This window comes from Neodiprion pinetum, chromosome 1 (genome assembly GCF_021155775.2).
Source record: "Neodiprion pinetum isolate iyNeoPine1 chromosome 1, iyNeoPine1.2, whole genome shotgun sequence".
NCBI classification, from domain to species: Eukaryota; Metazoa; Arthropoda; class Insecta; order Hymenoptera; family Diprionidae; genus Neodiprion; species Neodiprion pinetum.
Window position 1 is genome coordinate 13,715,276 of NC_060232.1, and position 17,748 is coordinate 13,733,023.

General features: G+C 34.1%; 3 protein-coding genes across 12 annotated transcripts in view; 2 read left to right on the forward strand and 1 right to left on the reverse strand.

The window, feature by feature from the left end:
• Positions 1-388: 388 nt before the first annotated feature.
• Positions 389-3,341, reverse strand: LOC124213102 (NADPH-dependent diflavin oxidoreductase 1). Of its 3 annotated transcripts, none has more exons than XM_046614025.2 (3): positions 3,051-3,341; positions 1,023-2,495; positions 389-953 (listed from the first exon to the last, which is right to left on the reverse strand). In XM_046614025.2, the coding sequence occupies exons 2-3, from the start codon at positions 2,465-2,467 to the stop codon at positions 728-730; spliced, it is 1,671 nt and encodes a 556-aa protein (XP_046469981.1). In that variant the 5' UTR covers positions 2,468-2,495; positions 3,051-3,341; the 3' UTR covers positions 389-727. The 3 variants fall into 3 exon arrangements, with proteins under 3 accessions (XP_046469981.1, XP_046469964.1, XP_046469972.1); XM_046614008.2 differs by having other exon boundaries at positions 2,774-3,341; XM_046614016.2 differs by having other exon boundaries at positions 2,707-3,341.
• Positions 3,239-13,498, forward strand: trbd (trabid). Of its 8 annotated transcripts, none has more exons than XM_046613944.2 (10): positions 3,239-3,513; positions 3,677-3,810; positions 3,953-4,135; positions 4,543-5,696; positions 6,263-6,538; positions 7,571-7,772; positions 8,786-9,078; positions 9,940-10,169; positions 10,521-10,947; positions 12,129-13,498. In XM_046613944.2, exons 4-10 carry the CDS (start codon positions 4,936-4,938, stop codon positions 12,205-12,207), a joined length of 2,268 nt encoding a protein of 755 aa, XP_046469900.1. In that variant the 5' UTR covers positions 3,239-3,513; positions 3,677-3,810; positions 3,953-4,135; positions 4,543-4,935; the 3' UTR covers positions 12,208-13,498. The 8 variants fall into 8 exon arrangements, with proteins under 8 accessions (XP_046469900.1, XP_046469892.1, XP_046469921.1 ...); XM_046613936.2 differs by having other exon boundaries at positions 3,677-3,788; XM_046613965.2 differs by having other exon boundaries at positions 3,677-3,788; positions 3,953-4,129.
• Positions 13,499-16,629: 3,131 nt separating this feature from the next.
• The window catches only part of Unc-115a (Uncoordinated 115a), a 41,018-nt gene continuing 39,899 nt past the window's right edge, over positions 16,630-17,748 (forward strand). The window contains exon 1 of the mRNA XM_046613880.2: positions 16,630-16,825. Coding sequence (XP_046469836.1) covers positions 16,822-16,825 — 4 coding nt within the window. The 5' untranslated portion in view covers positions 16,630-16,821. The remainder of the gene's footprint in view (positions 16,826-17,748) is intronic.

Below are 17,748 nucleotides of genomic sequence, written 5' to 3' on the forward strand. Positions count from 1 at the left end.
TTGGCGGATTATTAAAACGAATCTGTTTTAAAACGGTCTATTGGTAAGTGAAAAAATGATTCTAGACTCAACACTTATCTTACTATAGCGCAAGAGAAACAAAAAAATTTTACCCAAACAGTAAATATCTTTGAAATAACAAGAAACTAGAATTTGTAACAAATATATGAGATTTGGTCCATGAATCATTAATGTGTCAATCACTTAAAACAAAAGTTTCCGTCCATTTTGACAAAAGTAGTGTATGCTTATTATATGAATGATGAATTGCATTATAAAGATTATTTTCACATAGTAACATTTTGTCAAATTTGACGTTCCACTCCTGATGACTTTGGATCACAGTCGATGGCATTTAAATTAGAGCAAGTATTTGTAGATCGTGAAATACATGAAAAAATTACGCTACTCTTTTAATCGTCAATATTTCAATACAATTTCTTTGCAGAATCAACTTTATCTTTGTTTCATCTACGTAATTCTGGAATATAACATTCATTCTGCATACCTGTTCATCTTGATTCTTTTATAACGCTTTTTCATAGTATCTCATGATTTTCTCTTTTAGGAATTGTATTAAATTAATTTTCCATCTGTTCTGCTATTCTGTGTTTCACATTTTCAAGGTAGGTAGGTAGTTCTACAAAATATGGTTTATATACAGTCATCAGTTAATGATTTCTATTATCAACACTTTTGTTTGATCCAATCTTCGATGGTAACGATTCTAGCTCCAAGTCTCTGTTTGATAGCGTCCAGTTTTCTCCAATTTACTAACATAACTTTCAGCATCAGCATCTGTTAATTCACCGAATTTTTTCACCAGTGAGACAATTTCTTCTCTAACATTGCCTGGCATATTCTTCGAGCTACCAGCTAAATAAATATTTGCCCCGTTTGCAAGAAATTGCCAAAAAATATTCCTATGCTCGCGTATTTTGTGCTGGACATATCTGAAATCAAGTATAGAGTACAAACAATCCTATTTAGTCACGTTTCATATTTGATAGTGAGACACTTACATTTTGTGATCATGATCCCTTGAAAAGGCACAAAACATTTTCAACTTGTTATTTTCTATCATCAATTCGAAATCTTTTTTACAATGATAATCCTTAAGTTGGTTCCTGCATCCAAAAAAAAGCAGACAATCCGATAAGTCGTTTTTCATTATTCTTTTTTCTAATAGAAATGCTCTGAATGGTGCAATACCAGTGCCAGGTCCAATCAAAATGGCCGGTTTAGAGTAATTGAAGTTGAAAGTTCCTCTTTGAACCCAAAGCGTGGTTTCGTCTCCTAGGTTCAAACTGGCAAGCCAATTTGAGCACAAACCCAGCCTAGGCTCGGCAAGTTTTGTTTTGTACCGCACAACAGCGACTAAAATATCAATTTCATTTGGCACATGTTTCAAGCTAGATGCAATGCTGAATGCTCTTGGTTTTATTGGGCTCATAATCTCGAATAATAATTGAATATTTAAATTCTTTGTGGCATTTGGAAAATCATTTAGAACTTCAACAATATTTCGTCTAGGCCTATTAACATAATTGTATAATTCTTCTTGCCCATTGGGTGTGGTGAATTCTATTAATTTCTCCTTTTCTAACTCACTTTCAGTTATTAGACTCAAGATCTCCATTGCATATTTTCTTGGCTTATAATTCAAATCCCAATATTGTTCCACAATTTGTCCCAGAGTTAATTTCTGCTTCAATATATTAGGAATTTGAATTTCTGAAGGACTTACAATGACAGTTATATTCTGATGTAAAAAAACTCCATTATTTTTTAACACATCAAAAAACTGTTGTACTTTTTCAGCAGAATTCTTTGGCCTCAGGTAAACAACATCCCCAGGCTCATACTTGGCATTTTCGACATGAAATTTCAGCAATCTAACATCCTGAAAATGATCGATTGAAGTCATTCTAGTCGTTTCAATAACTCTGCCGACTTTGATGGTATCATGATTCGTATATAATTCATGTCTATATATATCGTTGCGTGAATATGCATCTTCTGCAGTAACAGAGCTGCAATTATCAATGAGAGAGACATTAAATTTGGTGATGATGTTATTTTTATCACTCATTGGGATTCTTGTAGGAATATCAAATAATGTAGATAAATTAGTCCATAATTGTTCAATCCATGGTACTGTGACAGCATCAATACCAAGATCGTGTTGATCATCGGCCAATCCAATGGATAGAATCTCTGTTCCACCTAACTGAGCTAGTCTTTTACTTAATTTTTTCGCAGCAAAGTTGTACTTGACATAGGAACTATCTCCCAGTCCTAGTACTCCATAATACATATTGTGCAGCGAGTTTGCCAGTAAGTTTTTCCGCAATAAAAAGCGCCAAAATTTTTTCATGTTTGTAGGTGGGTCACCTTGACCAGCTGTGGCAACAACGAATATAACTATTCGTTCGGAAATCAAATTTTTTATATCATAATCGTCCATTGAAATGACAGAACAGTCCGCACCAACTCTGAAAACCAAGGATGGAATTAAGATTTTCATAAGTGTATGAGAAAAACTTTAATTCAATAACGCAAGTATCATAATCTTATGCAAATAATTGTAGCTACAAATGGACAAAAGCACGTTCATCTTGAACAGTATATTGAGAAAGACGTGTTTTTTTTTTTTATTATTAGTAGTTGTTATCAATTCTATGCGAAAATTGAAATACTACGTACACATTTGTACTATGTTACATTTCGATTCGAGTTTTTTCTATCAGACATAAGAGTATACGAATTAAACCTTTTGGCATCTCTCCAAATTTGTTCTGCCACGTCCTGAGCCGTTCCAGTTTCACTTCCATATAATATTAAAATTTTCGATGTCATTTTAACAATTCCTATTATTCATGAGATATATAAGTACTGAAATGGACCGACCAAAGAGGGAACGACAAGCTACTTAAAAGACGATTTTTTAGGGTTAAGTTTTCAACTGGCTTAATCTTGCGACATCATTTTGTACCAAAAAATAACAGCAGACAACGCGCGAGTAGGGAAATAGTTCCTTGGTTATTTACTTGCATATTAATCATATCTTCGACGATTGAACAATAGTGATAGCTGTTCGAGAAGTTGTATGTATTATTTGACAAGGAAATGTCAAGGTCAAATGTCTAGGCTAAGACCCATATGGCGTAGAGCCAGAAATATATAAATAAATGAATTAGACATGCACGGCACACAGTCATTCAACTAGCGCAAATTGTCTACGTTTGGCTACGTTTGGTTTGACATCATGCAATGTGAAAGTGTCCGATTCACTGATCTCTTGATACTGGCGATCCAATTCGCCTTGAGATGAGGATTGATAGTTTTGCGACAACGTTGAGAATTGGCTGTAAGGATTTGGGGAAAAATATCTAATAATAAGTAGCGAATGTCAGATGCAAAGTGGAGGTAAGCGTCGAAACGTTGTTCAAAAGTAGGATACGGATATCGTCGATTGTAACATTGCCAATCTAAAAAGCCATATACCGGGTGGTGAGTAAAACGCTATGACAATGTACTTTATTTTGTTGTACTGACATTGCGTTGTGTAATAATTGAAAACAGACAAAATATTTGAGAAATATTCAAGCACTGCATGATTGAAAGTTGCAAAATACACAGAGGGATAGACCGACTGCGTATAATATTATTGCAGAATTGGAATATTTGTTGATGAAGGTTGGCACCACTGGCTGTTTGCGAATGACTGTCAAAACCTACTTTCCCCATAGAAGTTCCCGAGGAAATACGATGTCCATCTCGTAGACGTGAGTAACTCTCGTGCGAGAAGTGAGTCTTCACTGATTTAACGCTCCATTATTCGCGACATGCTTATTTATCATTTTTGTCTCGCAACGTGAAAAAGAAAAGGCGATAAAAAAAAGAAACGCACGACGCAAACCCTTGTCAAAGTGCACGTAATACGTTGCAGTGGGGTGCTGGCCCAGAGCAGTGTCTTTCGTGCCTATTCTTTAACCAGTTTGAGGAACGAATGGAGTATTCTGGCATGTAACGAGATATTCTACCAGGATCTGGGGTATCCTCTCCGAGGCGAGGAATTACGCAGAACCAACGTCTCTTGAAATCCATTCGGTAGTGAAGAGAACAGGTCAAGGTTAACCGTTTTCCTCGTTTTTACGAATACTTTTTCCCCAGACTGTTTTGTTTTGATTTTCGATACATGTACATAATTTTATTATTTTTTGATAAAATCTGGTGGGAACTCTTACAATATATCTTTTTTTCTCCTGTTTCATCTTTCGGCAACTTGATGGTCATTATTGCTTTAACACTTCTTTTTTTTTTTTTTTAGCAAAACATGTATCGCCATAAATTGTTCACTTTTCTCTTCCTTTACTGGTTTTATTCGGAGTTAAAGTTTAGAGAAAAAGTCGCACTGTCTGTCATACTTGATTATTCATATGTACATTTTTTAAATCTTTATATGTCAAAGTGTTTTATCATTTTCTGCTGTTGAGTAACTAGAGAGTTATTGATGTTTTTTTCTCTCCAATATTTCAGATAACTGCAGCTGCTGGTGGTTTAATATTCTCGCAGCAGCTTCTACCCTGTCAAAATCTGTCAAAATGTTCATCACGTGACATCAGCCGTCAAGAGATATGGAAAAACAATAAATTAACAATCCGCATAATTCCCAAGGAACAATTCAAGAAAAAAGGCCTATAGAAAAAAAAAAATCATCCCATTGTACTAACAAATGCTTTCTTGGTAATATAAGCAGAGGAAAAACTTTTCTTTAAAGAATACAACTTTGATCCATCTCCGTTAGTTAGTGACAGAAATTACCAAATTAAGATTTTAAAGCAATAGTATCGATTGATTAGTCGAATCATTTTATAAGTTGAAAAAAGTTGAAGGAAAAAAAAGTAATAGTAACAATCATAGGGAATTAAAATGAATAATCAAGGTGAGCAGACGGAGGGTAAATGGAATTGCGAGTATTGTACATATGAAAATTGGCCCTCATCTTTGAAATGTACAATGTGCAGAGGGGCAAAGCCTTTATTCGGGGAAGATATTTATCGTTTGCGCGATCCAAGTCCACAGCGATCAGGTTCTAACGTAGCGTCTGGTCCAGTACCTCAAATAAGTCAGTCAACAGACTTTTGCAACCTAAGCCCTCAAAATTACAGCCAAAATTTGCCTTCAGGAGGTAAATGGGCCTGTGACTTATGCACCTACCTCAATTATCAAAATACAAATCGGTGTGCGCAGTGTGGACACAAGAAACTGGTAAATCACTCCACATCTATACATTCGACAGCCTCAAATCTACACGAACAACTAGCACCATTAAGGCTGGGCGATCCCCCGCCTAACCCAGGGTCAAACCTACAGATAAATTCTCCGTTAATTAATTTACATCCTGAAAAGTACTCCTATGCGCAGCTGAATATGCCGTTGTCTAATACGCAGCAAGAGAAATGGTCGTGTCCGTCGTGTACCTATGAAAACTGGCCAAAAGCTACGAAATGTATAATGTGTGCCCATCAGAAGGAAAAAGAAAGAAGAGAAAGATCCATTACTAATCTAGGACTTATCCTACCCAGTCCTGACCGGGATCAGTGTCAGAAAGGCCTTCCGTCTCCGTCTCCGCCTCATACTCCGTACATCCATCAAGCTCATCGAGATGAAAACTTGGCAGTAGCCAAAAGGTACATGTATTGGCTTGCAAAATCGTGTTTATAAAACTTACTAGGTATAATTACTACACAGCTGTTGATTTACTATATATTTTTTCAGCCATTTATTGCAACAATAATTGAGACATTTACAGTAGTAATCCAATAGAAGATGATTAAAATTACGTAAATATGGATTCTTCAGTATTTATTTCGTTTTGTACATACTTTTAGAATACCGTGTGATAAACGAAGAAATAAAAGAAATAATTGAATGTACAATGAAATGAAGTATTCTTAAATTTTAATCAAGTTGTATACTTTATAATGCATCAGACTTTTAATTGACACGCTAAGAAATCACTCGTACTGCTCATTCAAGTAAAGAAAAGTAAGAAAGTAAAGATACTATTTCGAAGTTCTAGGATTGTGAAGCTTATGAAATAAAATCACTAAGTCAATACATTATGAGATGCCGTTCAAACTGATGCCATATTATATCGATAGTGATAATGATAGGTCGACTAAAAAGTGAAGTCAGAAAGATGAAATAGAAAGATAAAACAGGAAATTAACGCATTTGTATTTTATGGTTACAGAAGTTCTCATAGATATGAAAGAAACGATACTTTACCGGCTCCACAATCACCCAACAATTGTGAATATGAACGCAGATTAAAACAGCTTAGGCGTCATACAGACTGGTGCTGGTTAAACGCATGCCTCGGCATAGTTGAAGGTGATAATGCACCAGTCGAAGCTTATTTGGCAAGCGGTGGAGACCCTGCTCGTCAATTGACGCATTCCGAAGTTCTCCTTTTGAACAGAAGCAGCGCTTTTGACATTGGGCATACTCTAGTTCATCTGGCAATTCGGTGAGCATGGAAATTTATGTTTGCATATTGTATTAAACTGCATATTGAGGAAGATTTTGAATTAATTCAATATTTAAATAACAAAAGAAAAAATGCACAAGTGCTAAACTTACAGACAAAAGAGAGGCTTTTCAAACAATAAAACAAGAGGGACAAATATTTTAGAATTTATAGCAATACCCATCTTTTGAGAACGAAAAACGTGACAAATACATTCTTCATGTTTACATTTGCGAACGGCATTGAAACAATTTATTGCGTATTATGGCTACGAGTAACTGATAGCAGTATTGAACACAAATTCAATCGTACTGCGAGGCACACCAATTTGTGCAGGCATTCAACAACTTCTAATTTCTGGAAAATTTCCAAGGATTCCAAACATGCAGTAGTAATTTACTACAAAACTTTTACTATGTAGCTATGAATCATTTCCCACACAGCACATTCATAGGTTAAAAACATTTTAGATGTTCAGTATGACACAGGACTATCGCTCCATTGACTACCAATGTGTTTGTCTTGAAAATCTATGAGGTTGAAGTTAGTAATGTTATTGTAACGAAACATTGGGGAAAAAATAACTTTTTTTTAAATTTTACAATGATTTGGAAGGAACTGAGATTTCGAAATATCAGTCTTTTGTTTCATTACAGCTTACTGAATTTCAGAAAATTCCAAAATCACAAAGTGGTCATACTATTATGGATTGTTTCGATGATTCTTATTGACATTTTATTACCATTGCCTGCATGTAACTTTGCTGCCATGTAAATAACTGGGTAGAGACAATTCTTCATTTGTACATTTCACTCAGTAGTTGTTTTTATATATGGTAGTTCATAGTTGCAGGATTTCGAAAAATGGATGAGTGTTATTCTATAGACCATCATTGGAAAATATGTGTCCATATTTTCTGGGTTATACCCAATTCCAAATTATTTAAAGAAACATTCGATACTTCACTCGATATTTCATTCTTCATTTATTTCAGGTGGTATATTTTATAATTGAAGATAATTTTATCTTCAGATTCCAAAGAGAGGATATTCTAGCTACACTGTTGGCACAGATCGAAGGGTCCGGGTCGGGTGTGAAGAGAGTACCAAGTTATGTGGCACCAGATTTGGCAGAACAAATTCGTCGGCATGTAACAAATAGCATTGGACTCCGAAAAGGTTCTTTTCCATGCTGCTTTGTTATGGACATGGCTACCTTCGCACTACCTGCTGAGGTTACTATCATTACTAGTTGTTATAAACTCAAGTCAAATTTTCGTAATTTGGGAGGCACTGTGTTAAAATTTTTACTCATTTTCACCGCAACCTTTGATTTAAGATTCGAATTCTTTTCCGTTAGACAGAAAATGTCTTACAATTTTTGCTATTATTGAACATTGAAAAAATGATCTATAACTTTGACAGAATTATACATTATGGAGATCTATCAATATGTTTTGTCAAACTTTAGTTTTTTGAAGCTAGGTTGAATCTGAAGAATTACACATTTAAGGGATATGTTTTTCCTGAATCTCATTTTACTAAAAGTAACAAAATTCACATTCTATAATAAGCACTTTGAATTCACAATTGTAAGTTTAATCAATATATCAACAACAAAGTTACTATGAATGACCTCCAAGTAAAGACTTCTTGAATAGTTGTTATTAATATTTTGGGAACAAAAGACTGCCCATGTTTTGTGAAATTGCTGTATTGTTCTGAATATGAGCCGAGGTTTTTTGTCGTTGACAGCACCTGCCAAAATCATGCTCGTCTCATATGTGGACCCGTCCAGGTAACTAAGAACAACACCCTGAAATATTGTCTCAGAATTGGGAGTCAGCTTATACTCCGAGCAATACGGTAATATCACACCTCCGAGACATGCGTGACACAACTCAAAAATTGTCAATTTTTGAGTTTGAACCAGGTTTGAATTTGCAAAGTTCAAATCTATAAGCTTAAAAAGTGACATTTCTGTAGTATAAAAATTGGTCGTCACAGAGAAAAGAAGAACAGGTAACTTCCATAAGCATGCAAGACTTTTACTCATAGTCATTTGTTTCTACTGAAAAATGACAATTTTTGAGTTGTGCCACCCTTGTCGCCGGGGTGCGATATGACTAACAGAAAATCCACAAAGTCCTGGATCTAATCGTAGTATAGTTTGAGCTAATTTTATCTGTTTTTCTTTCGAGATTTTGGTAATTACATATCTACAGTAACAATTAAAGTTAAGAAACAGTTTGATCAATTGAAGGTTGAAGATCTACCTAGTATAGTTCAGGAGCAGATGCTTGAAGAGTTACTTGACAGAGAAGCACAACAACAGCTGGAAGGTGGAGGTGGAGAACCACCGGCCTTGAATTGGTCATTAGAAGTAACTGAAAGACTTGGAAGTAGATTACACGCTCTGTGGAATAGATCTGCCGGTGACTGTTTGTTGGATTCCGTAATGCAGGCTACATGGGGCGTATTCGATAGGGATAATACGTTACGTGGTGCTTTAGCTGATTCACTGCAACAGGGTGGACAATTGTAAGTATGTTATCGTTAAACCATACCTATGCTGAAGTTTTGTATGTTACATTTTTATACTTTAAGATTGAAACTCACTAAATGATGATTTTAATGAATTCATTGGTATGGTTGGATTCCTTTTCAATATTGAAGTAAATATGTCAATTTACAAATTTATCCTATGCTAGGTTCAAGGTATACCTAAAGTTTGTATTCCAATGTCATAAAATCTGAATGATATAATACGAAGGTAAATGGTCATAGAACAGGGGCTTAATTTCATGCACTGTGATAAGATAAGAAACAGCACTAATTTTGTTTTTTTTCGTGTTGTATTTATTAGGAGAACAGTGAGAATCTACACCAATATTAAGTTCAATAAAAACAAAAATGCCACTATCGACTGTATAGGTTTATTTTTTTCTTAATTGCTGAAGCTTTTTATTACAATAAACATATTGTTTCAATGAAATATCTGTATAGCAAAAGAGGCCACTGGGAGGTGCGTTAGACTTTACTTTTTATTTGCTAGTATATGCATTTTTTTACAGTGCCTTCAGGTTAAGTGTATTGAAATCTAATTAAATCTGCAAGATTTACGTTATATGAGCTATTTGAAGCAAACAGTAATGTCTGAAAACATATGGCATGTATCAGTTTCCTGTCGGTTTTAACAATGTTTACAAACTTTGATGATCTCTTAACTGTTAGCATTAGATATTGTTCACAATTCCATACTGGAGTAAAACACGTTCTGTTTTTTCACAGTTCTACAGCTTAAACTGATAATTTCTTACTTCAACAATATCGTACAAGAAATGTAAACAGGTAACTATTCAGAATATCGTGGGAATGTAATAATTTCGTCTCATTCGCCAGTTTTTATCCTCGCTGGAGGGAATATGAAGCATCGCAAGCAGCGCGGATGTTAGACTTCACTCTCGAAGAAACTCAATGGCAAGAAGATTGGGAAAATCTACTAGCAACTGCAGCCCAACCTGGTAGCGCACTTGAGCAATTGCATGTCTTTGCATTAGCCCACATATTGCGAAGACCCATTATTGTTTATGGTGTCAAATACGTCAAGAGTTTTCGAGGTGAAGATATAGGTCAGTTTCATCAGATCGAGTGGAATATAAGATCAAATTATACATTTAATAAATGAATTTATCAAAAATGATAATTTATCACGACATTTTATAAATTCTTCTCGGGGGCTTTTGAGATATAAAAGTACTTATAAAATCACAAAAAATGCACATTCTTCTTAATCAAAGTCAATCTTAAATAACTTAGAGTTCTGTTAAGTAATTATATCAAAGTTCATACCTTTGCATCACCCTTGCCTTGTTCACAATCTCCCATAATTTATTTTGGCAATGTTACCTTGTATTATTTAATTTGCAGCGGTTTTGACTTACTTGCAATGAAAAAAGTTTATTAAATATCTATAATTACAGGTTACGCAAGATTTGAGGGAGTTTATTTACCATTGTTGTGGGAACCATCGTTTTGTATCAGATCACCAATCGCTTTGGGTTATACCCGTGGCCACTTCACAGCTTTAGTTCCAATTGAGCCATACCCATCATCAAGAATCCCACCATTAGCTCCACATGCTAATGTCGGAGTTGGCGGTGTTGGTGCCATGCCACAAATGCAAATGCAAACAACATTTATGCCATTAATGGATCGTGATCGTAAGCTTTTACCGATTCACTTCCTAAGTTCTGAAGAAATTGGCCGTGAGGAAACCATATTAAAACAGTGGCTCGACGTTTGCACAACAGAGGGCGGTATTCTAGTAGCTCAGCAAAAACTTCACAAAAAACCCCTGCTAGTCGCGCAAATGCTTGAAGAGTGGCTCAACCATTACCGAAGACTTGCGTGAGTATATGGAAACTATTGAGTTACACATACTGACATATGGAAGTAAATTGTGATAAGAACGATGATGGTAAAAAATGATAAAATCTATTATGTTGAAAAATATTAATTTAACGTGTGTTTTCTTTCAACTTTTCCTTTATTATGGTAACGAATGACTGCGATACTTAGAATTAAACCACTAAAAAGTAAGGCCAAAGTATTCAAATAATTGGATAAACTAAAAATTAATATTTGTATGTGCCCACAATTTTTTCCACGATATAAGTTCAATCAGTTGAAAGTATTTCAATATTATTTTCTGTCTATTTAATTCGGGATATTGAATAAGGTTTAATTTTTTGCCGTAATTATTAAACGTTTGCTACTAATCCATAAGTGATATAATTAGTACTTGGAAATTTGATCTGAGGTTCTGTTTGAATGCAGTAGAATGTACAAAAATTCTATTCTTGTTTCTTCATTCTATTCGAAAGAAATAGTCCTCAAAGATACAAGAAGTGAAGAAAAATTCGCAAAGGATTTTCAGCAATTGTGAAATTAAAGTGTTTAACATTGACTATTGTTGGAAAGTCCAAGGAACGTGTGAGAGTTTAGAGATTTTCTTTATGCAATATTTACATCAAATCATAAAAATCTGCTTCATTTAGTAAAAATTTGATAACATCTTGTGATTTATAGTAATTTTTGACTGAGGATGATGAAGTGTGACAATTTAGGTAGTTATTAAATTGTATCCTATTTTCTGCACTTTTCATTTATTTCTAATACCGTTCCCTTTTAATTAACATGGATATAAATATACTTTCGGTATAATCTATAATCTTGTTATAATCATGAAATTATTAATCAAGTTCTTTCATTTAAATTTTATGATACTACTTATAATAGAAATGTAAAAAGCAATTATGACGTATAACTTAAGATTATGAAAAATAAAATTACAATGTTTAATGTTGAAAAATAAGTAATTGCTCCATCTGTTAGGAGATAGAGTTAGAGTATACAGTTACAGATGCTTAAATTTCATTATCCGTTGAATAGTTGATCAGTAAATACCTATTGTGCCATTTTCACTTTGAACAGTTTTAAATGGTGAATCGTTAAGCAATACCAGAAAAAAACGTAATAATTATTAATGATGGGAAGTTTACCAACAAGAAAATCCCGTATTCTTTCAGACAGATGAACAATGCTCCATTTTCTCGACCAGCAACATTACAAGACTACAGCAGTGATGGGGATACGGAAGATGAATAAGAAAAGCTCAGATAATTGATAAAATTATGCAACTTGGTGAAAATACATTTGTTTCTCTCCAGTCAGCAAATTTAGAATGGTAAAAACGTCTGCACGGGTGCAGCGATATGGAAATACCAAGTCACTGTGCCTAGAATCATAGAGTACGTAATATGACTTGTATACAGTGCAAGTACGGAGTTTAAAACTTCAAGAATTACCCTCTCATTATGTATTTGAATCCTTATTCATTCGCAATAGCGATTATACAATGAATAATTACAAATTAATATCTCATTAACTTATTAACTTATTCGAATTACTGTCAGCGAAGGTTTCATATTTCTTTCATTTACCTGCATAGTTTAGTTGTATATATTGCCAAACGGCAATAATAAATTGAAGAATATTTGATCGTTGGTGAATTTAAGATTTTTTTACATCTTAAAATATGAGAAAATTTTATTCGTTGTTGAACTAGAAATTAGGTAATTTCACCAAATTACGCACCACTTTGTGGTATTTCAGCCGTCCTAGAGAAAACGTAGTATCTATGTATACAGTATCTTGGACATAACTTACGCTTTTTTCTTTATAAATATTGCGCAATCAAGAGCATGAAAGATCATTGTCTTTTACGTCACTCAATATCCTGTAATGCAATACTAGGTTCGTACAGACTAAGTAATGAGCAGACGTACTCGAGTGCTTGCAACAAATGCATTACTCCTTTGAACTCGTTTTATTTTCTTTCTTGCACTGATACATCGATTTGATCCAGTTTTACTAGGGGAAGAAGAAACTAAGAACTCGATGTTTATACTTTTCTTTTAAATCATAACGCATTTTCAGTTTCTTGTTACATCCTTCTGATTTGACTATTTCGAACCTAGTAATAATTGGATGCCAATTTATGGTTTTACTATTATTCATCTCAAATCTGTCATCTGAAATCGGATTTTTTAATATCTACGGTCATGCCAAGATTCTCCGCTGATTGATGGACTTTTGAATGGTATTTGGTACAAGTTTTCGATACTTCAAGATTTATTCTTCAAAATGAATAATCTGTAATGATTCTGAAAGTTCAAATGAAGTATAACCGTGCTCGTAAACAAAATATTGTAGAAACAGTATTAAAAGAAGGCATTCTGAACGTGCAAGTTTCAAACTTTGATCTAATGATACTCCAAAGATTCATTTGAAAATGAATAAATTGATTTGTTGTAGAGCAATAGGCACAATTTAATATGGCATCAACTACCTAATAAACTTTGTTTTGGAAAATTGAATAAAAATAATAAAGATTCGACTTTTCGATACTTCTTTCGGAATACATAGCGAAAGAAAGGTATAACTTAAGATTCTATTTCAGTAACAAAATAAGAATTATACGTTATTAAAGGTTCAGTTTCAGTACTGGTACTGGCGAAGCGGATCCTAGAGACGAGAAATGGACAAAAATGATGATTTAAAGTCACGTTCAATATACAAGGCATACTGATCTTCCCTTTGGGCAAGATATTAACTGATAACTGAATTTCTTGGCTTTTTGTTTATTTTACGTGAATAGAATCGCATATTTGCCATGTATACAGATTGTACAGGTGAACTAATTCACATGGGTTTATAGTCTCATGTTTATCGGTGGTGTTAAATACATAGCGATTATAGAAGGATGGAAGCAAAAGATCAGCACTAAGTAAGAATAAGAGATGATACCTGCTGTGGTCGTATTGCTTGTATACCGGCTATTGAACTCGTAGTACAAGTGATCACTTATTCAAATGATAACACTAATCAAAAAAGTACAAAAAGCGCAGAAAACGTGGGTTTATTTACCAAGGTTTGCTTATTTCGTTCTTCGTTTTTACTAACTAATGTAGGATCTAGTCTTGTTAGCACTGTCGTTTTGCAATCACAATGTGATCTAATTTAGTAATTTTTAAAAACTCACGAATATATTAATTAAATAGAGAAAAGTATTAAAATAATCATTCATTTCTCGATTATTACGGTACAATCTACGAGTATAGCAACGATAAAAGTGCTGGAATCTGTATAATTTTTGTGATACATACATTGAAATTCCTGATCTTATTCGGATATACTCGGTTTCGTTAGTTAATGGAAACTCATCTAACAATACTGATTTTGTTGGATACCTCCTGTCGCATACCATTGGTGGTGTCTACGTTGAAAAATTACGAACATTATTATTTCAAGTTTATTTACTATCCAGAGTGTAAACTTTGGAGAATATGACCTGTGATGGAGATTAAATGAAATTATATATTTCCAGAGCTATTGTCATAGTATAAGCTATCTCGAAAATTATGTGATTTTTTCCTCTTCGGTGTTGCCGATGAGATGAGAATTATATTAAATGAGAAATAGAATTGTAAAATATGAAGAAAAGAAAAACAGATTTGTTAATCTTGTATTAGAGTTTGTTTATTGCCGTTGAAATTTTTTGGCCGAATAAAAAAACGGTAAAAAAATTATCATTTGAGTTGTTGCACGAGAGAAAAAAAATGTCATTTTTATATGTGCATCAAGCAGAGAAGCTTAGAATAATTGGATCGTAGTTTTTCTTATTCGTTGAAAAAGATGGTTGCAAATATTACAAACAATTGAATTTCACTGATTTTGTAATATGCAGGGTTAAATTCACTCTGTATAGATGTATGTACCTTAGAATAGGTAATGTCATATTGTTTTAGTTTGGAACCAGGCGTAATATTTGTTCAATTGAAACAAGAAAAAATATGAATCATCTATTTTAGGTGTCTCTAGTTTCTACACATATAAACATATTTCGCGCAAAGACCCGACTGACAATATATAACGGTATATTAATATAGATTATATGAAATGGATTATACTGAATAATATATCGATGTAAAATAATTCTATATTAAATTTTATTATTATTATTATCGTGAATAACTAAGTGTAAAAGAGAAAAAAAAATCCAGAAATTTTTTCATGGTGCAACCCAAAACCACTCAATGTAAATTGAACAATGCTAATCATATAACCATTACTGCGATACAAATACGTAGAAAATAAGCTATGGATAAAATTAACATGAAAAATTTTACACTATTTCCATCTCCTGTGATTTTATCTTCTTCAAAAATAGTATATACAGGACTCATTTGAGGCTTTTTCGAAAATTTCAAACTTTCAGTGTTTTCAAACGTTCAGTGTAAAACTGTATTTGTGTTTTTACCAATTGACAGTGGAATATCACTCACAGTGAAAGTTTTGTTCGATTCAAGCTAAATCTGAACCACTGCACAAATCAAGAAATAAAAAAAACTCAGGACCGAACGAACACAAATTCAGAAATGTCGGTATAAAAGTTATGTTATGAATACGTGCCTTTAGGCTGTTAACCGTTGAGACGTTGCTGTACATACATCACACAGATGTAAAAATTCAATACAATCCAGAAATGCCCCTTCTTCGTTACAACTCTTTGGTGGTATATTCTCTCTGGACTTTCCTCGTCCATTGGCTCACAGAATACGTAAAAAAAAGGACAACGTTGTTACTTTTATGGATTTTTATAGACTGAAGAACAGATTTAAAAAAAAATGTTTTCGTATCGTAAGGTGATTTAAAACGGTATTTTTTAAATATTTTTTACGATTGTCCTATACAACGACACATGCAAGGTAAGCTAGCAGGAAAGATTTTTAAACCGAAATTTGATTAATGATTTTATGGAATATTGATAGTAAAATTGCAAAATGCACTATAAATAATCGATGTTTGAAAAACAATGTGCAAAATTAGTATTCGAAAGAATTTATAGAATTGTTTCCCAACCGAATTTACAGTGAAACAGTAGTTGATTTTGTCTCTAACGCAAGTGAAACAATGGTTGCGTTAAGTGAACGTCAAATAAAATACACTCATTTACCGTTAAAAGTTAAAATTATATTAAGATTGGAGTAGGCTCATGTTGGTAAGGATATTGGTAATTGTCGAATACGCAATTAACATGGTGAATGAATCTAATAATTGGTCGAACCTAACAATGATTATTTCAAATTTACCGGTAAGAAACTTGCTCACCGGGGTTCACACGAGTTCTTGAAAAGTGTGCCGACTCGTCACAGGCGAACCCCATTGGCCGTCAGCGGCGTCACCTATGTGTTTAAAGGTAGGGGTTTGAGGTCGAGAAATATAAGACTAGACTAGACGGGTACATGCAGCATATTTCGTATCGCATTATGCAAGCGATAAAATTGTCACTTCCGTCGCCCAAGACCCAAGCGATGGTTATTTTTAACAGCTGTAGAAATACCCTGGAAATTTCAATTCTCATAGACGAAATCAAAATTCGATTGAAATTATGCCCGGTGACACATAGCTCCCCCCCTCCCTATGTCGCCCCCCTCTATCGCAGTTGTCCCCACTCGCCATGCTGCCTGCGCGCTTCTAACTGTGCAGTGATGTCGGACAACGAACGTGCCGTGAAATGATTGTTCTTCGACTTTAAATGATTTTTCTATGTGAGATTAGAATATCTTTTTACATAATTGTGATTCGTGGTTTGTCATGACTATCTGAGATTTGTGGCTGATTTTTCTTGGTGTCTCGACTATTGTAAAGGGTTGAAAAATGGGTAAGTCCAAGTGCCGGCTTTAACTGTAGCCTGCATACGCCCCTACAAGATTGCTTGTACTAACATTCCTACCTATTATTCACAATATTCTGCTACTGAGACGCGTCAACGGTGACTGATGTTTTTACTATATCCGTACCAATACTGTAATTAGGAAATTATCTTGGATTGACCTTCCTGTGTTTGTTATTTGTCTTGGTTTACCCAATTCCCTATTATTTATCCCCTTTTTACGTTAGTATTGCTATTTACGTCTGACCTGCATTCCTATTCCAAGGGTTGGGCACATTTAATTCAATTTCTTTCACTGCATTTTCTCAAAGATTTTCTTCAGTTCGTAGTTGATTCCACGAATTTATGCATTAGCTGAATTATATCTTTTTATTCATATCATTCATTACAGTCGTAACCATGATTATTATCAATTAATTTTTCTCACGGATTGCGCGTTTATATTTGTGAGCCGTATGTATAGGAACCTAGATACGTGTATACACGTAGCACTTACAATAGAGGTCTCGGAGTCCTAATTGACCCGAAATAATCGTTACAGTATGAAAAACTTTGAATCAATATTCAAAATTGGCTATTGATTTTTCGTGCCCTATGTATCTCCAAATGTCTATGGCACAAGGGGTGCACGTATGCCATTGAATCATTATAACGCTGTATTGTCGCGATGTAGAAATACGGCGATTCTGGATCGCGAAACGGGTAATATTACAGATCTGGTTGGATTTCGGTGTATAATGATATTTGACGAACCACTTTATTCGCAGTTTGCGAACACGCGATGCTTCCTTGTTTTTTTCGGTTTATCCTCCTTACGTCAAATGCCCCATATTAAAGATCGAAAAGTTTAAAAATGTCTGTGCTAACAAGTTGCAGACGTTATACGTGTAATATACACGATACAAGCCATT